General features: G+C 29.8%; 1 protein-coding gene across 1 annotated transcript; it reads right to left on the reverse strand.

Moving 5' to 3' along the window:
• Nucleotides 1-1,448: 1,448 nt before the first annotated feature.
• Nucleotides 1,449-12,614, reverse strand: LOC113371290 (glycerol-3-phosphate dehydrogenase [NAD(+)], cytoplasmic-like). Its single transcript, XM_026611922.1, has 7 exons — nucleotides 12,571-12,614; nucleotides 12,336-12,513; nucleotides 10,167-10,410; nucleotides 8,850-9,001; nucleotides 4,200-4,383; nucleotides 2,330-2,483; nucleotides 1,449-1,545 (listed from the first exon to the last, which is right to left on the reverse strand). Exons 1-7 carry the CDS (start codon nucleotides 12,612-12,614, stop codon nucleotides 1,449-1,451), a joined length of 1,053 nt encoding a protein of 350 aa, XP_026467707.1.
• Between the last annotated feature and the right edge of the window lie 891 nt (nucleotides 12,615-13,505).

A 13,505-nucleotide genomic window follows, 5' to 3' on the forward strand; every position in this document is an offset into this window, starting at 1 on the left:
ATCTTTACGCTTTAAAACCTTCTGAGCATTTTGGCTTATCTTAGAACAAAAGCGGATGTATGTATGCATGTGTTTATATATGCCAATTTTATTGATTCAAAAAAAAATAGTTCATTCCTATTGTTGGAGAAACGTGCTTATTAGTTTTTGACCAAGGCATATCGAGCCGTTTTGAAGATACGAAGCAAAAAGTGTCAAAATGGCAATTCAGTTTCTGAGAAGACGTAGCGTCCGATTTCCATGACGAAGTGCAGGTCTATCAGTTATAGAAGAAGTTAAAAAAATTATTTGGCTGTCAAGATTGATCATTTGATATATGCACATCTAATTATCAGATATTTTATAGAGATTTTAATAATAAGGACAAATTTTGTATCCAATTCCTTTCAAACTCTTTTCAAAAAATACAAAATTTTCAAAAAAAAAAATTAAAATCGATTTTTTCCAAAATTTTCAAAAAAATCAAAAATGTTAAAAAATAATTATGATTTTCAGAAAAAACTTTACAATATTTTTGATATCTTAAATTACGATTTGGGAAGTTCCAAGAATTTACATTAAGGAATGATGCTATGTACCACTTAGTTTAAGACTTGTAAAAATTCATTTTTTATTTTTTAAATGTGGAAATTAAAAATCGTTTAAAACCAAACAGTCATTAAAAATTAAATTAAACATTCACCAAAACTTATAAAAGATAATACAATGAGTTATATTGTTTGAACCTGAGAAGTTTATCAAACAAGGCTCAGCTCGCCTTTAGCAATTAACATTTTTAACAATTCACATGTACTGTTGTTTTTCAGAAATTAGAAATTCATTATAATTTTACTTATAATGATATTCATAGTTTCGAGCTAATGAATAAAATAATTTATAACTTGACTATAAAATTTAAAATAAATTAACTATTTTATTAATCGTTCCTAACTAACTTAAATTTAATTTGTAAATAAGTTAATAATTTTCTTATATGTTCAAAATATCAAGTTTTGAAAATATTTTTTTCTTGAATTTGTATAATTTCCAGTTTTTTTACAAGTTAAAAATTTACAATAATAATCAGAAAATAATGTAAATTTTACTCATTGTTTTACAGTGGGTAATTGAATTTTAAACTTTTCATATGTTAGAAGTATTAGAGGTTTTCCGATCTATAAACAATACTTGCATATTCTTGAAATTTAAATAGTATTCATTATACTAAAATAATACGATTAAAATTTAAATAAAATACTGCTGCGAATGTTTATTCAAAATAGCTTTGTGTGTATTAAATATAAGCATTCTATGAATAATAAAAATAAAATTACGAATTCAGCTAATCGCATATCGTAGTCTTTTGTTGTTATTCAAAACATGGCGATATGACGTGGCGCAAATCTGCAACATATTTAGAATTCAAAACTGAAATGCTGATTTCAATACATTTGAATAATTTATTTTACTCACATATGTTCAGTGCGGCTAGCAATACTTCTCAAAATTTCATCTGGAAGGAGTTCCTTTTCGAAAATTTTATGGACTGTCACAAATAATGGAAAACTGAAATAGATTATATCATATCTCTTGAATTTGCTGTTGTAGTAACTTATTCAAGTCGATTAGAGAGCAAAATATAGCATATTATAGAAACATCTAAAACGCATTGAAATTTTCAGAATAAAATGATGTGTTAAATTATATATATGAAGAAATTAAATTAGAATAACATATACTGAACAAATAACTGTGTTCATTATTTTGAACTTGAAATAAACTGATATTTTCTGCAGTACAAGAAAAACATTTTTTTTTATTTATGAAAAATATATATTTTTTTGAAAAATTTAAATTCTGGAACATATAATCAATTTTAAAAGTTAACGGATTTATGAATTTTAATTAGTTTCTACTTATACATTTTATAATATGCAGTATGAAAATAATATTTTTTATAATTTTTAAGAAATTGTCTGAGACTGTATTCATATTTTTGAACTTAAAAAAAATTGAAATTTTTGAACAATTTGGAAAATATTTTTTTAATTTTTTGAAAAATATAATTTTTCTAAAAAAATTAAATTCTGGAACAAGTAATAATATTAATATTTTTGGTTTTTACAATTTACAGATTTATGATTTTTAATTTATTTTCACTTATACATTTGTAATATGTTAGTAAGTTGAACCAAAAAAACGAAAATGTTGTTTTAATATTCACTATTCAATATATGCAGATATATTTTCAATTTTCCTTTATCGTATACACTAAAAGCTAAGTTTTTTATATAAAAACACAGAACCAATAACAATAATTTTGTATGCTTTTATAGTTTACAACTTTTACCTGTTAACACAATCTTCGTGAACAATTGCATTATAAGTTTCTCTGGCGATATGGGGGCCTTGTAGCCGATTTCCATGCAGTAATTCCTGCTCCAGTTCTTCTACTGTCTTACCAGTTCTGGCAAATTCTTCAGAAAGACGCCTGTGGCGACCAACTATTCCAGCAAATAAAATAATCAGTAGCATTTTGGCTTAAGGTAAGTTACAACAACTTTCCGATACATGTAATAATCGACTTAATCAACAATAATTAACAACTGACTATCGTAAACCTATAATATTTTAGTACGTTATTTCAGAATACGAAATCTATCGTTATACAAAGTTTCATCCAAAATTACCAAGCAAAATTTTTTCAACATTAAAGGACGATCTTTACCAAAAACTTTATTCGATTCTAAAATCGATTCAAAATTGCGGTTTGACTTTTCTTCTAATTACAAAGAAACGGCTTAGCCCATTATCGTCGCTGACTAACGATAGTCCTTATCGAGATACATCGAATGGCTTTTAAATTTTTGAAATTAATCCAGCCGTTTTTAAGGAAACGTTGACGAAAAGTAGAAAAGGCTCTATGCACACATATTCATACATACTTTCCATATTTGGTCTCATTCGATTTAGAATGACTAGAAACGTCGAGAAAACATATAATTAGCAAATAGGATTTTTGTTTTAATATATCCAATATCAATAAAAGCCGGCGATCAATAAAAGTTTAAAACTTTCCGAGGGCTGAGTTAACTCCCCTGGCTGTGAGACAAGAAAATACAAACTTCTATGCTTCAACATGTGAAGAGTAGTATGGAAACAAGAAATCTTCACAAACGAAAGCAGAGAACGGTCACGAATTTAGAACCGAAGGTAGTGAGACGGCTGCGATCATTATCGTATCGTAGTAGTTAGGGCTACATAAATATAGAGAACAATAGAGAAAAATCGCAGACATTAGATATGTTCAAGATATAACTGTTGAAACCGAATTTACTTTACATAATTTCAAGCGGAAGAGCTATATATTTCTGTACTGTTTTAACGTGCTAACATAAACTACACAATACTGATGTTGGTTTCTATTGCACTAGACTTGTAAAGTAAACATTGCTATAACTAATTGTATTGAATTTAATTACTGAAACTCAAAATAATCACTGAGATAATGATTAGAGGATTAATTTAAAATCATTATTCATTTTTTTTTTTTTTTTTTTAATTTTGAATATTGATGAGAAACAGATGCCGATAAGTCTATTCAAACCACGTCTATTCATTATGACGTCTAGTATTGCTTAAATATACTTTTTATAGTATAAGTATAAATGCTTATAGATAAAACTGTTAGTGCATAAACTAATTTAACATATGGAAAACAAAACTTATTTCACCAGACTTACGAAGCAAACATGGCCATAACTATTTTCTTTAACTATAATTAATGAAACTATTTAATCTTTAAACAAAATGAAAATAATCACTGTTGATCATCATTAGAAGAATTATTTGGAATCATGATGCATTTTATCTGCAGATGAGAAATAGATGCCAAGGGTCTATTCAAACTGTCTATTCAATTTGTTAAGAAATAGTTCTTAAAAGAATTTGTACAAGCGGTGTCTAATAATGCTTTTTTTAATTTCAAGTGAAAGTATCTAAGTATGTGCCATATCTCGAATATCTCTCCAGAAAGCAAAGTTTTTATATTAAAAGCGAACGGTTTGGACTCACACTTTACCAAAATTTTACCTACACAATTATTGTGATAATGCAAATAATAAAACGTATTCAATAATCAGTTACCCTATACTCATATTCTATTTATTCTCTAAACCATTTATTTAGAAAAAGGTAAAATAGCTTAGGGTTGTACGTACTATTGCACGACGATACCAGATCGGCAAGTCCGCACGATTCGAAGAACGTGGAGAGACGACTCTGCGGGTGAAACACATCAATGAAGCGAATCATTTCCAGTATGCCAGCCCGCAGTATGGCCCCCTTCGTGCATTGGCCCTGTCCCAAGGCGTCAGCAAAACCAGCCGCGCACGCTACTATGCCCTGTGGAGCATCAAAACAGAACGTGAGAGAAAACATATAGCTTGTGCTCGCGCTCTGTCTGTCGCATTCTGTTGACGTCAACGGTTGCCAAGAGCTGGTTCAAGTTATATATTTATTTATTCAATTCCAATTGCAACCAATTGACAAAATGGTATCAAAGTAATTGAATTGCTAATGGCGTATAAAATTCCGATCTTAAGCAAATTGATTGAAATTTCCGTTTCAAACGCATATTATAGATAAAGATAAAAACTAGTGGTGCATGGCATTGTGCCTTAAAGCAAATTGCTACTGTAATTGAATATTCGAGGAATAAAAATAATCAAAAATTGATCAATGATCAATGAATTTCAAGTATATTAAATAAGTTTTAGATTTTTTGCAATTCAAAATTTTGTATATTTTTGAATATCAAAATTCGAATAATATTAATTTTGAAATATTATCTATAATATAAAAATGAATCGCAAAATGTGTTGATAAGCGCATAACTCAATAACGCCTGGACCAATATGGCCAATTCTTTTTTTTAAATGTTAGTTGATGTCCCAGGATGATTCTTAAGTAGAATTAATTTGAGTTTTAATTGTTTTATAATGCGTCAATAAATAAGGTGAATTAGAGAATTTATAAAGGTAAACTGATGGACGGGTAAAATGGTAGAGAGAAAAACTGGTAGATAGGCGAATATGTAGACGAATAAACAGGCTGACAGGTTGATTGGTAAACATGTAGAATGGAATGACAAATAAATTTGTAGGCCGGTAAAATGGTAGATTGATAAACGGGTTTATAGGTAAATTAGTAGACAAATTGTTGAATAGGTAAATTTTTGAACATCTTTGTTCAACTTTTTAATTTGAACTAAATCACGGCAAAGCGTGAAGGGGTACAGCTAGTATAATATAATTTTATAAAATAATATTAATTTTGAAAACTAGCTTGCATGTCTCCCTACCATACGAATCGAATGTTTATTGAATCATTCTAATCGGATGCTTCATTCTCCAAAAATATCTATTTATTGCACTTTTCGCTTCGTATCTACAAAATATATTTGCTATAGCTGCGAATGCCTTTTCCAAAAACTAATCAGCACATGTCCCCACCAATAGCAATCAAATTTTTTTTATCATTCTAATCAAATGCTTCATTATCTCAAAAACGGTTAATTTTTGCCCTTTTTGTTGGACCCGCCTTTGCCAATATACACACACGCACACAAATTCATCATTTTTTTAAGGTATGCCGAATTATTCAGGAAGCTTGTAACGTATACATGTATGTAAAAATAAAATCTATTATTTTCGATTTTTTTGCGATTACTATAACTTGCCCTAGGGTACCTTAATAATTAAACCGTTTGAAATCTGCGAGTGTAAAATTTCAAGTACTTTAAAATATATAATTTGCAAACTCTAAAAAAAACTCAATATTTTGAAAATTTTCAATTTTATTCCAAATTTCAATGAGATTTTTAATGTTTAGTAAATTAAAATAGATCTGACTTCCTTAGTTATTTTTATAAATATTGGAATTTTCTAAATTTAAATTCTTAAAAAATGTTTAAATGTTGTCTCAAACTAAAAAAAAGTTGCATTTGCTTGAGACTGTTTTTCTATTAACTTAACATTTAGCATTTCAGCGCCCAAGTTTTTTATTTACGTATTTTTGCCGTGCCTGCTTTAAACTTGAACTATCTCCGTGCGATACCCCTCGTTATTTTGTGACCCCTATAAATTGAAACTGTTCCAGCGTCAACGAAGGGGCATGTCAAACTTGTAATCCAACGTTGTTGAAAACGCATCTAATACACTAATTCACGTACTTGGGACCATAGTATATTGTTTATTTCGAGGCGCATATTTCATGAATGTAGTGTTCCATGGCAACACCATGCATCCATTATATTTATGTATGGAAGCATCTATCATTTGTACTTGCTAACACTAAGAAGAGAGTTCTTTCCTCATTGTCAGATACGAGTAGCTCATCTGCAACTATGATACTTCAAATTTAGCCGCCTGATAGTGCTCTACGATGATCTACATTCATAAATTAGTTTGCGGCATTTGTATATAAAGACTACTTCCGCCTCTTGTAAACAGAAGCTATTAAGCTATATTCTAGCATAAACGAGAACCGCATCCGGGCAAACATAATATCGACCAAAGTTGGAGAAACGTGTGCTAGCAACGCTTGTTTTAAAATCGCGTTTTTCAACTTTTCGTCGTAGTATGAGTGCGTGTACTGTATACAAAGTACGTATGTGAATGTAGAATAGAACGGAACATGGTATTTGAAGAGAGAAGAGATTATATACTGATTCTCTGTCATCTACTATATCATGCTATAACAGAGCAAAAACGTTCAACTTTTTATTATTGTTGAATATGATTATATACCCATTGGTTATATTGCACCAATTATTTCAAGCAAAATATACTTTTATTCAAATATTCATTTCCTCATTCATATATTTATTCTGTGAAATGCTTTTTATAAATAGATCTATATATAGATATATAGACATTATAATGTTTGATAAGTCACATTACATTCATAAATATTAATATTATACTACTAAATAATAAAATCAAACTTTTAATAATCACATTAAAAACTAGTGTGGTGTATGGCAAATTGCTCTAAATATTCGAAGAATTGTCAATGATTTTAAATAGATAATTATATTACTATAATTATATTACGATACTGTAACTTTCATTATTCGTATTTTGTAGATGAAATAGAAGGTCATAAATTGGACGACGACGTTGATACATGTTTATATGAAAAGTAAATAAAACTCAATAAAGTGGAGTTATGAAGGTATGAAGATAGTATGAAGGACCTTATATCACATTCTTCCTAAAAAATTATATAAACTGAATTGCAAAGTTAATATTATTCATTTTAAGTATATTGAGCTTCAAAATTTGAACTAGAATTAAAATTAAAATCGAAATCATTTCCAATATTTAAAAAAAATTAAATTACAAAAAGATTAAAGTTTGAAAAAATGGCTTCCTCAAAAACTAATCGTTCCTTCACTCTGTCAACATTTATTAGCAAAATGTTTTTTGAATTATCAAAATCGGATGCTCCGCTTTCTCAAAAACTGAAATTTTTAGAACTTTTTACTCTGTACCTAGAAAACGGGCTTATTGTTGCCAAAAACTAACCAGCACACCTCAACGTCAATACAAATCGAATGTATTTAGAATCAATCTAATCGGATGCACCGTTCCCGCAAAATTCCTTTTTCCTGCACTTTTTGCTCTGTATCTTCGAAACGTATGTGACTGCCTTGGCCAAAAACTAATCAGCAACTCTCCCAATCAATACAAATCGAATATTTTTTGAATCATTGACCCGTGCACCCAAAATCCTGGACAAAAATTGTACCCATACAAAACATATACTACACAACACACAATGCCAAAATGTTCAAGTGGTCTTGAAATTTGGCGGTCAAAAATGATCATTAGACATATGCACATCAAATTATCAGATATTTTATAGAGATTTTAACAATAAGTATAAATTTTGTTTACATTCTTATGGCTTCCGTACCAATGTTTATCCGTTAAACGGAGACGCGGCGCTTACGCGCTTCGATATTTTGTCTCTATGCAGTTAAAGCAGTGCGATTGCTTTGAAAAAAGGTTCAAAATTTCCAAAATAATTCAAAATAAATATTTCTTCAAAGTCTTTTTTTTCAAAAAAAAGTAAATTTTTGTCAATAATTTATAGTTTCTCAAAAATCTATTTTTTTCAGAGTAAATTTTTTTCAAAATGTTAATCTTTTTAAAAAAAATAATTTTTAGTACGGGAAGTTCCAGCAATTTGCCTTAAGGCACGATGCCATGCACCCCACTAGTTTATTTCATTATATTAGCTCCAGAAATTCAATGAAATATAAAATTTGAATATATAAAAAATACTAATTATAAGTAGTTGTTAACTTTGATGTAAGTATCATTCAAAGACCGCATAAAAAATAATTATTAATTAAGAGTAAAATTGGATACAGATTTAATCACTGAGAATTTCTAAAATCTTACAGAAAAGACATCAACACCCATAAGATTCCCATTAGACATTTTAACGATTCGAGTAAAACTTTAAAAATTTATGAATAATTATATGACTTCATTAGAGTTATATAGAGTTATATTCCATACGAATACGATTAGCGAAAGATTTTGAGCCGTATTGATCATATTTCTCAACTAAAAAAAAACATATTTTTTACATTAAATGTAAGTGATAGTTTGCGTTAAGGCAAGCTGTGTAATTAAAGATATTTTATAATGATGTGCCTTCGTGAGCACTCATATCACTGTGTATAAGGATCTTAGTTAAGACCACGCAGTCCATCACTATAAAAAAGTTCATCAAATTTGTCAAAAATAAAAAAATGCCAGAAACGACTTAGTCGATCTTCATTTGAAATAAAATACCTTAAGTGCTGCACATAATTCCACACAATCTGCATCAGAAACTACTTTCAACCGAAAAAACTCAGTTTGTACTATTTCCAGAATTAAGTTTCCTGTCTTTTCGTCAGGGCAACCAATTGTTGCTTCACAAAAACGTCCTTCCGCCACGTCTACTAAAAAAGAAATAAATATTAGTAGGTACCATATTGTAATGGCCAACAAATTGTTTTACTGTAAAAATTTATAATAATTAGATCCACTTATTAAACCAATTTTCTTTAATAGAGTAAAAGTGATATATTTGAAAAAAATATCTTCGAAAAAAATAGTCCAATTTGGGGTAAAATCTATTTACTTTAATTATAAGCATGAACCATGTGCAAACATTTTCTAAATAATAAATCAGTGTTTTTCTTCTAAGCTTAAAAAACGAGTAGATTCGCACATAATTTTTATTCAAAACCAATCTAAACTAGCTGTAAGTGGAATTCTGTTTTGAGGCAATTATGGCATCGTGCCTTAAGACAAATTGCTGGAACTTCCCGTACCGTAACGAAATGTTCGAGGAATACTGAATGTTTTAAAATAGATTATTATAAATATTGTAACATTGTCTAATATTTATGAGAATTATATAAACTGAATTGCAGAGTTGAAATTATTTGTAAAGTATATTAGAACTATAGTCAGAATTAAAAATAAAATCTGAAATATTTTCGATACACAAAAAAAAAAAAAATTCCAAAATCAATTATTTTGTTAAGACAAGCAGAAAGTTTTTTGAATCATTTTAATCGGACCCTTAGTTCTCTCAAAAACTGCCATTTTTTACATATTTAGCTCCGTATCTTCGAAATGGCTGGGCCTGCCTTTGCCAAAAACTAATAAGCACTTCTTCTAATCATTACTAATTGAATGTTTTTTAGATCATTCAAATCAGATACTCCGTTCTCTCAAAAATTCGATTTCTATTTTTTGCACTCTTTGCTCCGTATCTCCGAAACGGCTGGACCTGCCTTTGCCAAAAACTCAGCTCTTTAGCTATTAATAGGAATAGCTCTTTTCCCTATTAATAGGAATCGAATGTTTTTTGAACCATTCAAATCGGTTGATCCGTGCGCCCTAAAACGTGACTGGAAATTTGTATCCATACATACATACACACACACACACACACACACACACACACACACACACACACACACATCCATTTTTTCTGAAGTATGCCAAAACGTTCAGAAACCTTCAAAACGTCGAGAAATGTTAAAATTTTCAATTCCGATTTTCGGCCCATTACAATAACTTACCCTACGGGAAGTTAATAAGTTAAATTATTACGTGCAGTTGTTGCGCCCATCAATACATGACAAGGAATTCTCAGGTATCGACGAATAATTTTGCTGATCAGATCGATGCCGCCCTGTTCTTTGCGATCAAAACCCTTAATTAGAGAAAATCCAATTGCAGTAGGCTTAATCATGCCGAGCAAGGTGGAGCAGACGGTCCGCAAGTAGCAGTACGGTAACGCAAAGAACAGAAAATCTGCTTCGCGCGCTGCCAGGACTAAATCGGCCACTGCAACCTGAAAAATGATAACCAAACAATATAATATTAAAAATTTATTGGTCTAATCATTCTGAGCAAGGAAAACGGATGTATGGCTGTATGATGGTCGTGTGTATAGTAGGTAAGTACTCTTGTAACAAAATATTCCATATAATAGAAACCAGCTCTACCTTATTTTCGAAAGGAATATGTGAAAAACATAGGGTTTTATCTAAATTGTAAAAAAAATATTACTTTCATATAAAGTTTACATGTAAGAAGCTTGAATCAAGAAGGTCTTTAAATGGTAAAAAATACGTATAATATAACTTCCCGAATGATTTTTTTTTCGTTTCATTAACATAGCAAACTATACACACAGTACATTCAGCTACTTAAACAGTTAAATTTGATTTTTACAGCGTGTGCAGGATCGCTAATTTGCGATAGCACCTTCCCAGATATTATGTGGTTTGATGTAGTACATCATTTCAAGTTCTTCTTTTGAATTGCTTTGGCAGTAAAGACTTGAGCAGGTTGCACGCTAGTTGGTTTGGATATCGACTTAGACTTGTATCTGGAGCAGCAGTGTTTAATTTCTTCTTCCACACAGTTAGAATTCTAAGATCTTGATGCATTAACCATTAACCAGTTTGGAACATATTTTGGAGTGTTCAAGATTTCTTTCAAAATTTTCTTCTGGAACCTCTGTAGAATAGTTATGTTTGATTTACTGGCCGCACCCCATAGTTGTAGACCGTAGGACCACATTGGTTTAATAATTGTCTTGTATTTTAGAAGTTTATTATAATAAATATTATTTAACTATAGTTAAATCCAATCTATAGATTGGATACAGGAACCAATTCACCACTAAATCTAACAGAAGGACATGAACGTCGTACATATTGTGATAGATTGGCTAATAAAAAGTCGAAAACAGCAAAATCGATTATCTGGATGATGAGTTGCATAGATAAATAAGCATGGGTTGGCTGGTATCGAATAGCAGCGACGCTATTAAACGAAGGTAGATCAATCAATACAGAGAAATCAAATATGATGCAAATACCGGTGTCAAATCTGAGGGTATTGAAATAGAAAATGACAGAATATCGGTGGGAAATAAAGAAATGGTTGAAAATGATTACTAATGTACTAGGGTCTCTCTGGGAATCAAATACATGGAATCTAAGGAAAACCAGTAAAAACTATATAAAGTTTCTACATATGTGAATGTAAAAGTGGTTCAAGAAGATGACAAATGGAGAACACAAAATAAAAACATATCCACATTTGTAAAAAGACTGCCATCTGCACTAAGCCATTCCAGAAAGAGTAAAAAGACTGAAAAAATGAGTAGAAAACGAAATTCAAATCTTATTTTATTAATTATTCACCAAAAGATAATGCAGCGTAGTGCTTTAGTTGCTTACCATTTATTGCATCAAATTTCATATTTTGTAATATATACTATAGTAATAAAATTATTCACACTATTTATTTTTTTGACGTCTTGTTTATTCATATTGCAAAAATATGTGTATGTGTGCTTATGCAATTTTTGCTTTTATCGACGTTTTCTCGAAAATTACTGCTTGAAATTCAAAAATTTAGAAGCCGTTTGATGAAACCGAGAAGGGCATGCGCTGATTAGTTTCGAGCGCTCTACCGAAACAGATTTAAAAAATTGAAAACTCATTACAAAGAAATCAGTTAGATATCGTGCTGAAAGACCTTCTGGAAAAGACTAGTCAGTCGCTTCCTTATTAATTAATTATTATCTAACAATTCCAAGAGTCTAGCTCGTTTTAAATTCTTCTTGTTAAATAGTCTCATGTGAAGTCTCGCCGCTTCTTCGTAATTGTAATGGTTAGTTTTATAATAATTTTGACGATCGAATTGGATTCACCATCAATATATCTACTCACATATAAGTTATGTTAAAAATAGTATTCTTACCACATTTTTACTAAGTTTAAACCCCGGTAAATACTTCACATTTTCATGTGTTTCATTTATAATATCTGATAGATTTTTGTCATCAACAATCTCTTCATAAACATACATTATAATCTTCTTATCAAAAACTGGCGACTTCAAACAATTTTTTGCCATAACTCTGGCAATTGCAGTTGCCCTAGAAAAAATTATTTGTATGAGAAAGATTAATTTTTAGCCACACGGGTGTTCTTACCAATTTCCAGAACCTAAAATGCATATTTTATATTTTGTAGGCATCATGATGAATTGCTTTAGATGTTCATATATATTTTATCCAAAGATAAGTCACACTAATTAGCAAATAGAAAAGTTTTTTTCCCAAGTGAAAGTCTTTTAAACAAATTGAATAAAGCACTACACAACTATTAAAAATATTATATTTGACAAGTAAAGAATCTAAAACAAACAATTGAAACGACGTATGACTTTTTTGAAACATTTTCATAGCTTTTTCGCAATTTCGTCGACCTAAATGCATGCCGAATACATTTTAGCAAACTATACAGCCTTTTCATACACTTTGTTCATTGAAGAAAAATTTTGGTGACGGTGAAGTTCGTTTTTGCCAGAAAATCCGATTTGCAAATCTTGTATTTTCTCGACGTTTCAAGCGATTATGAATCTTTGATTCGATTCAAGCGAATTTAAGAACTATTCGATGAAACCCGATCAGTTCTCGCCTTGATGTGATACATCTATAACTTTTCGTTCATGTTTCCACACAAATCCTGAACCAATTCTGAAAATATAAAAACAGTTAAAAAGATATTAGTTGGGAATGGTAATTATTAGTTTATTTACACAGCTTGAAAAAAACAAAATTGCCGAAATTTTAAGTGATGACATTTCATGTCGCCGGCGGCATGCGAGTGGAAAGATTTAAATTAAATTTAAACTAGAAGTTTACTTTACAATTACTTTTTGATTTGGAGTTACAAGTAACTGAAATGTATTTAACAATCGTAAAAGATGAAAACAAACGATTATGTTTCATAATTCAGGCAAATTATAAATAAGAAAAAATAAAGTTTAATTTTAAATACATGATAATATAAGTAAAAAACATTTCCCATAGTATATTGTCTAGGAACATTTCCAATCACTTTTCTTATACATCTAGAATTTATC

Source organism: Ctenocephalides felis, unplaced genomic scaffold, assembly GCF_003426905.1.
Source record: "Ctenocephalides felis isolate EL2017-DRISC unplaced genomic scaffold, ASM342690v1 CF-g0.4_SCAFFOLD_01492, whole genome shotgun sequence".
Classification (NCBI taxonomy): domain Eukaryota; kingdom Metazoa; phylum Arthropoda; class Insecta; order Siphonaptera; family Pulicidae; genus Ctenocephalides; species Ctenocephalides felis.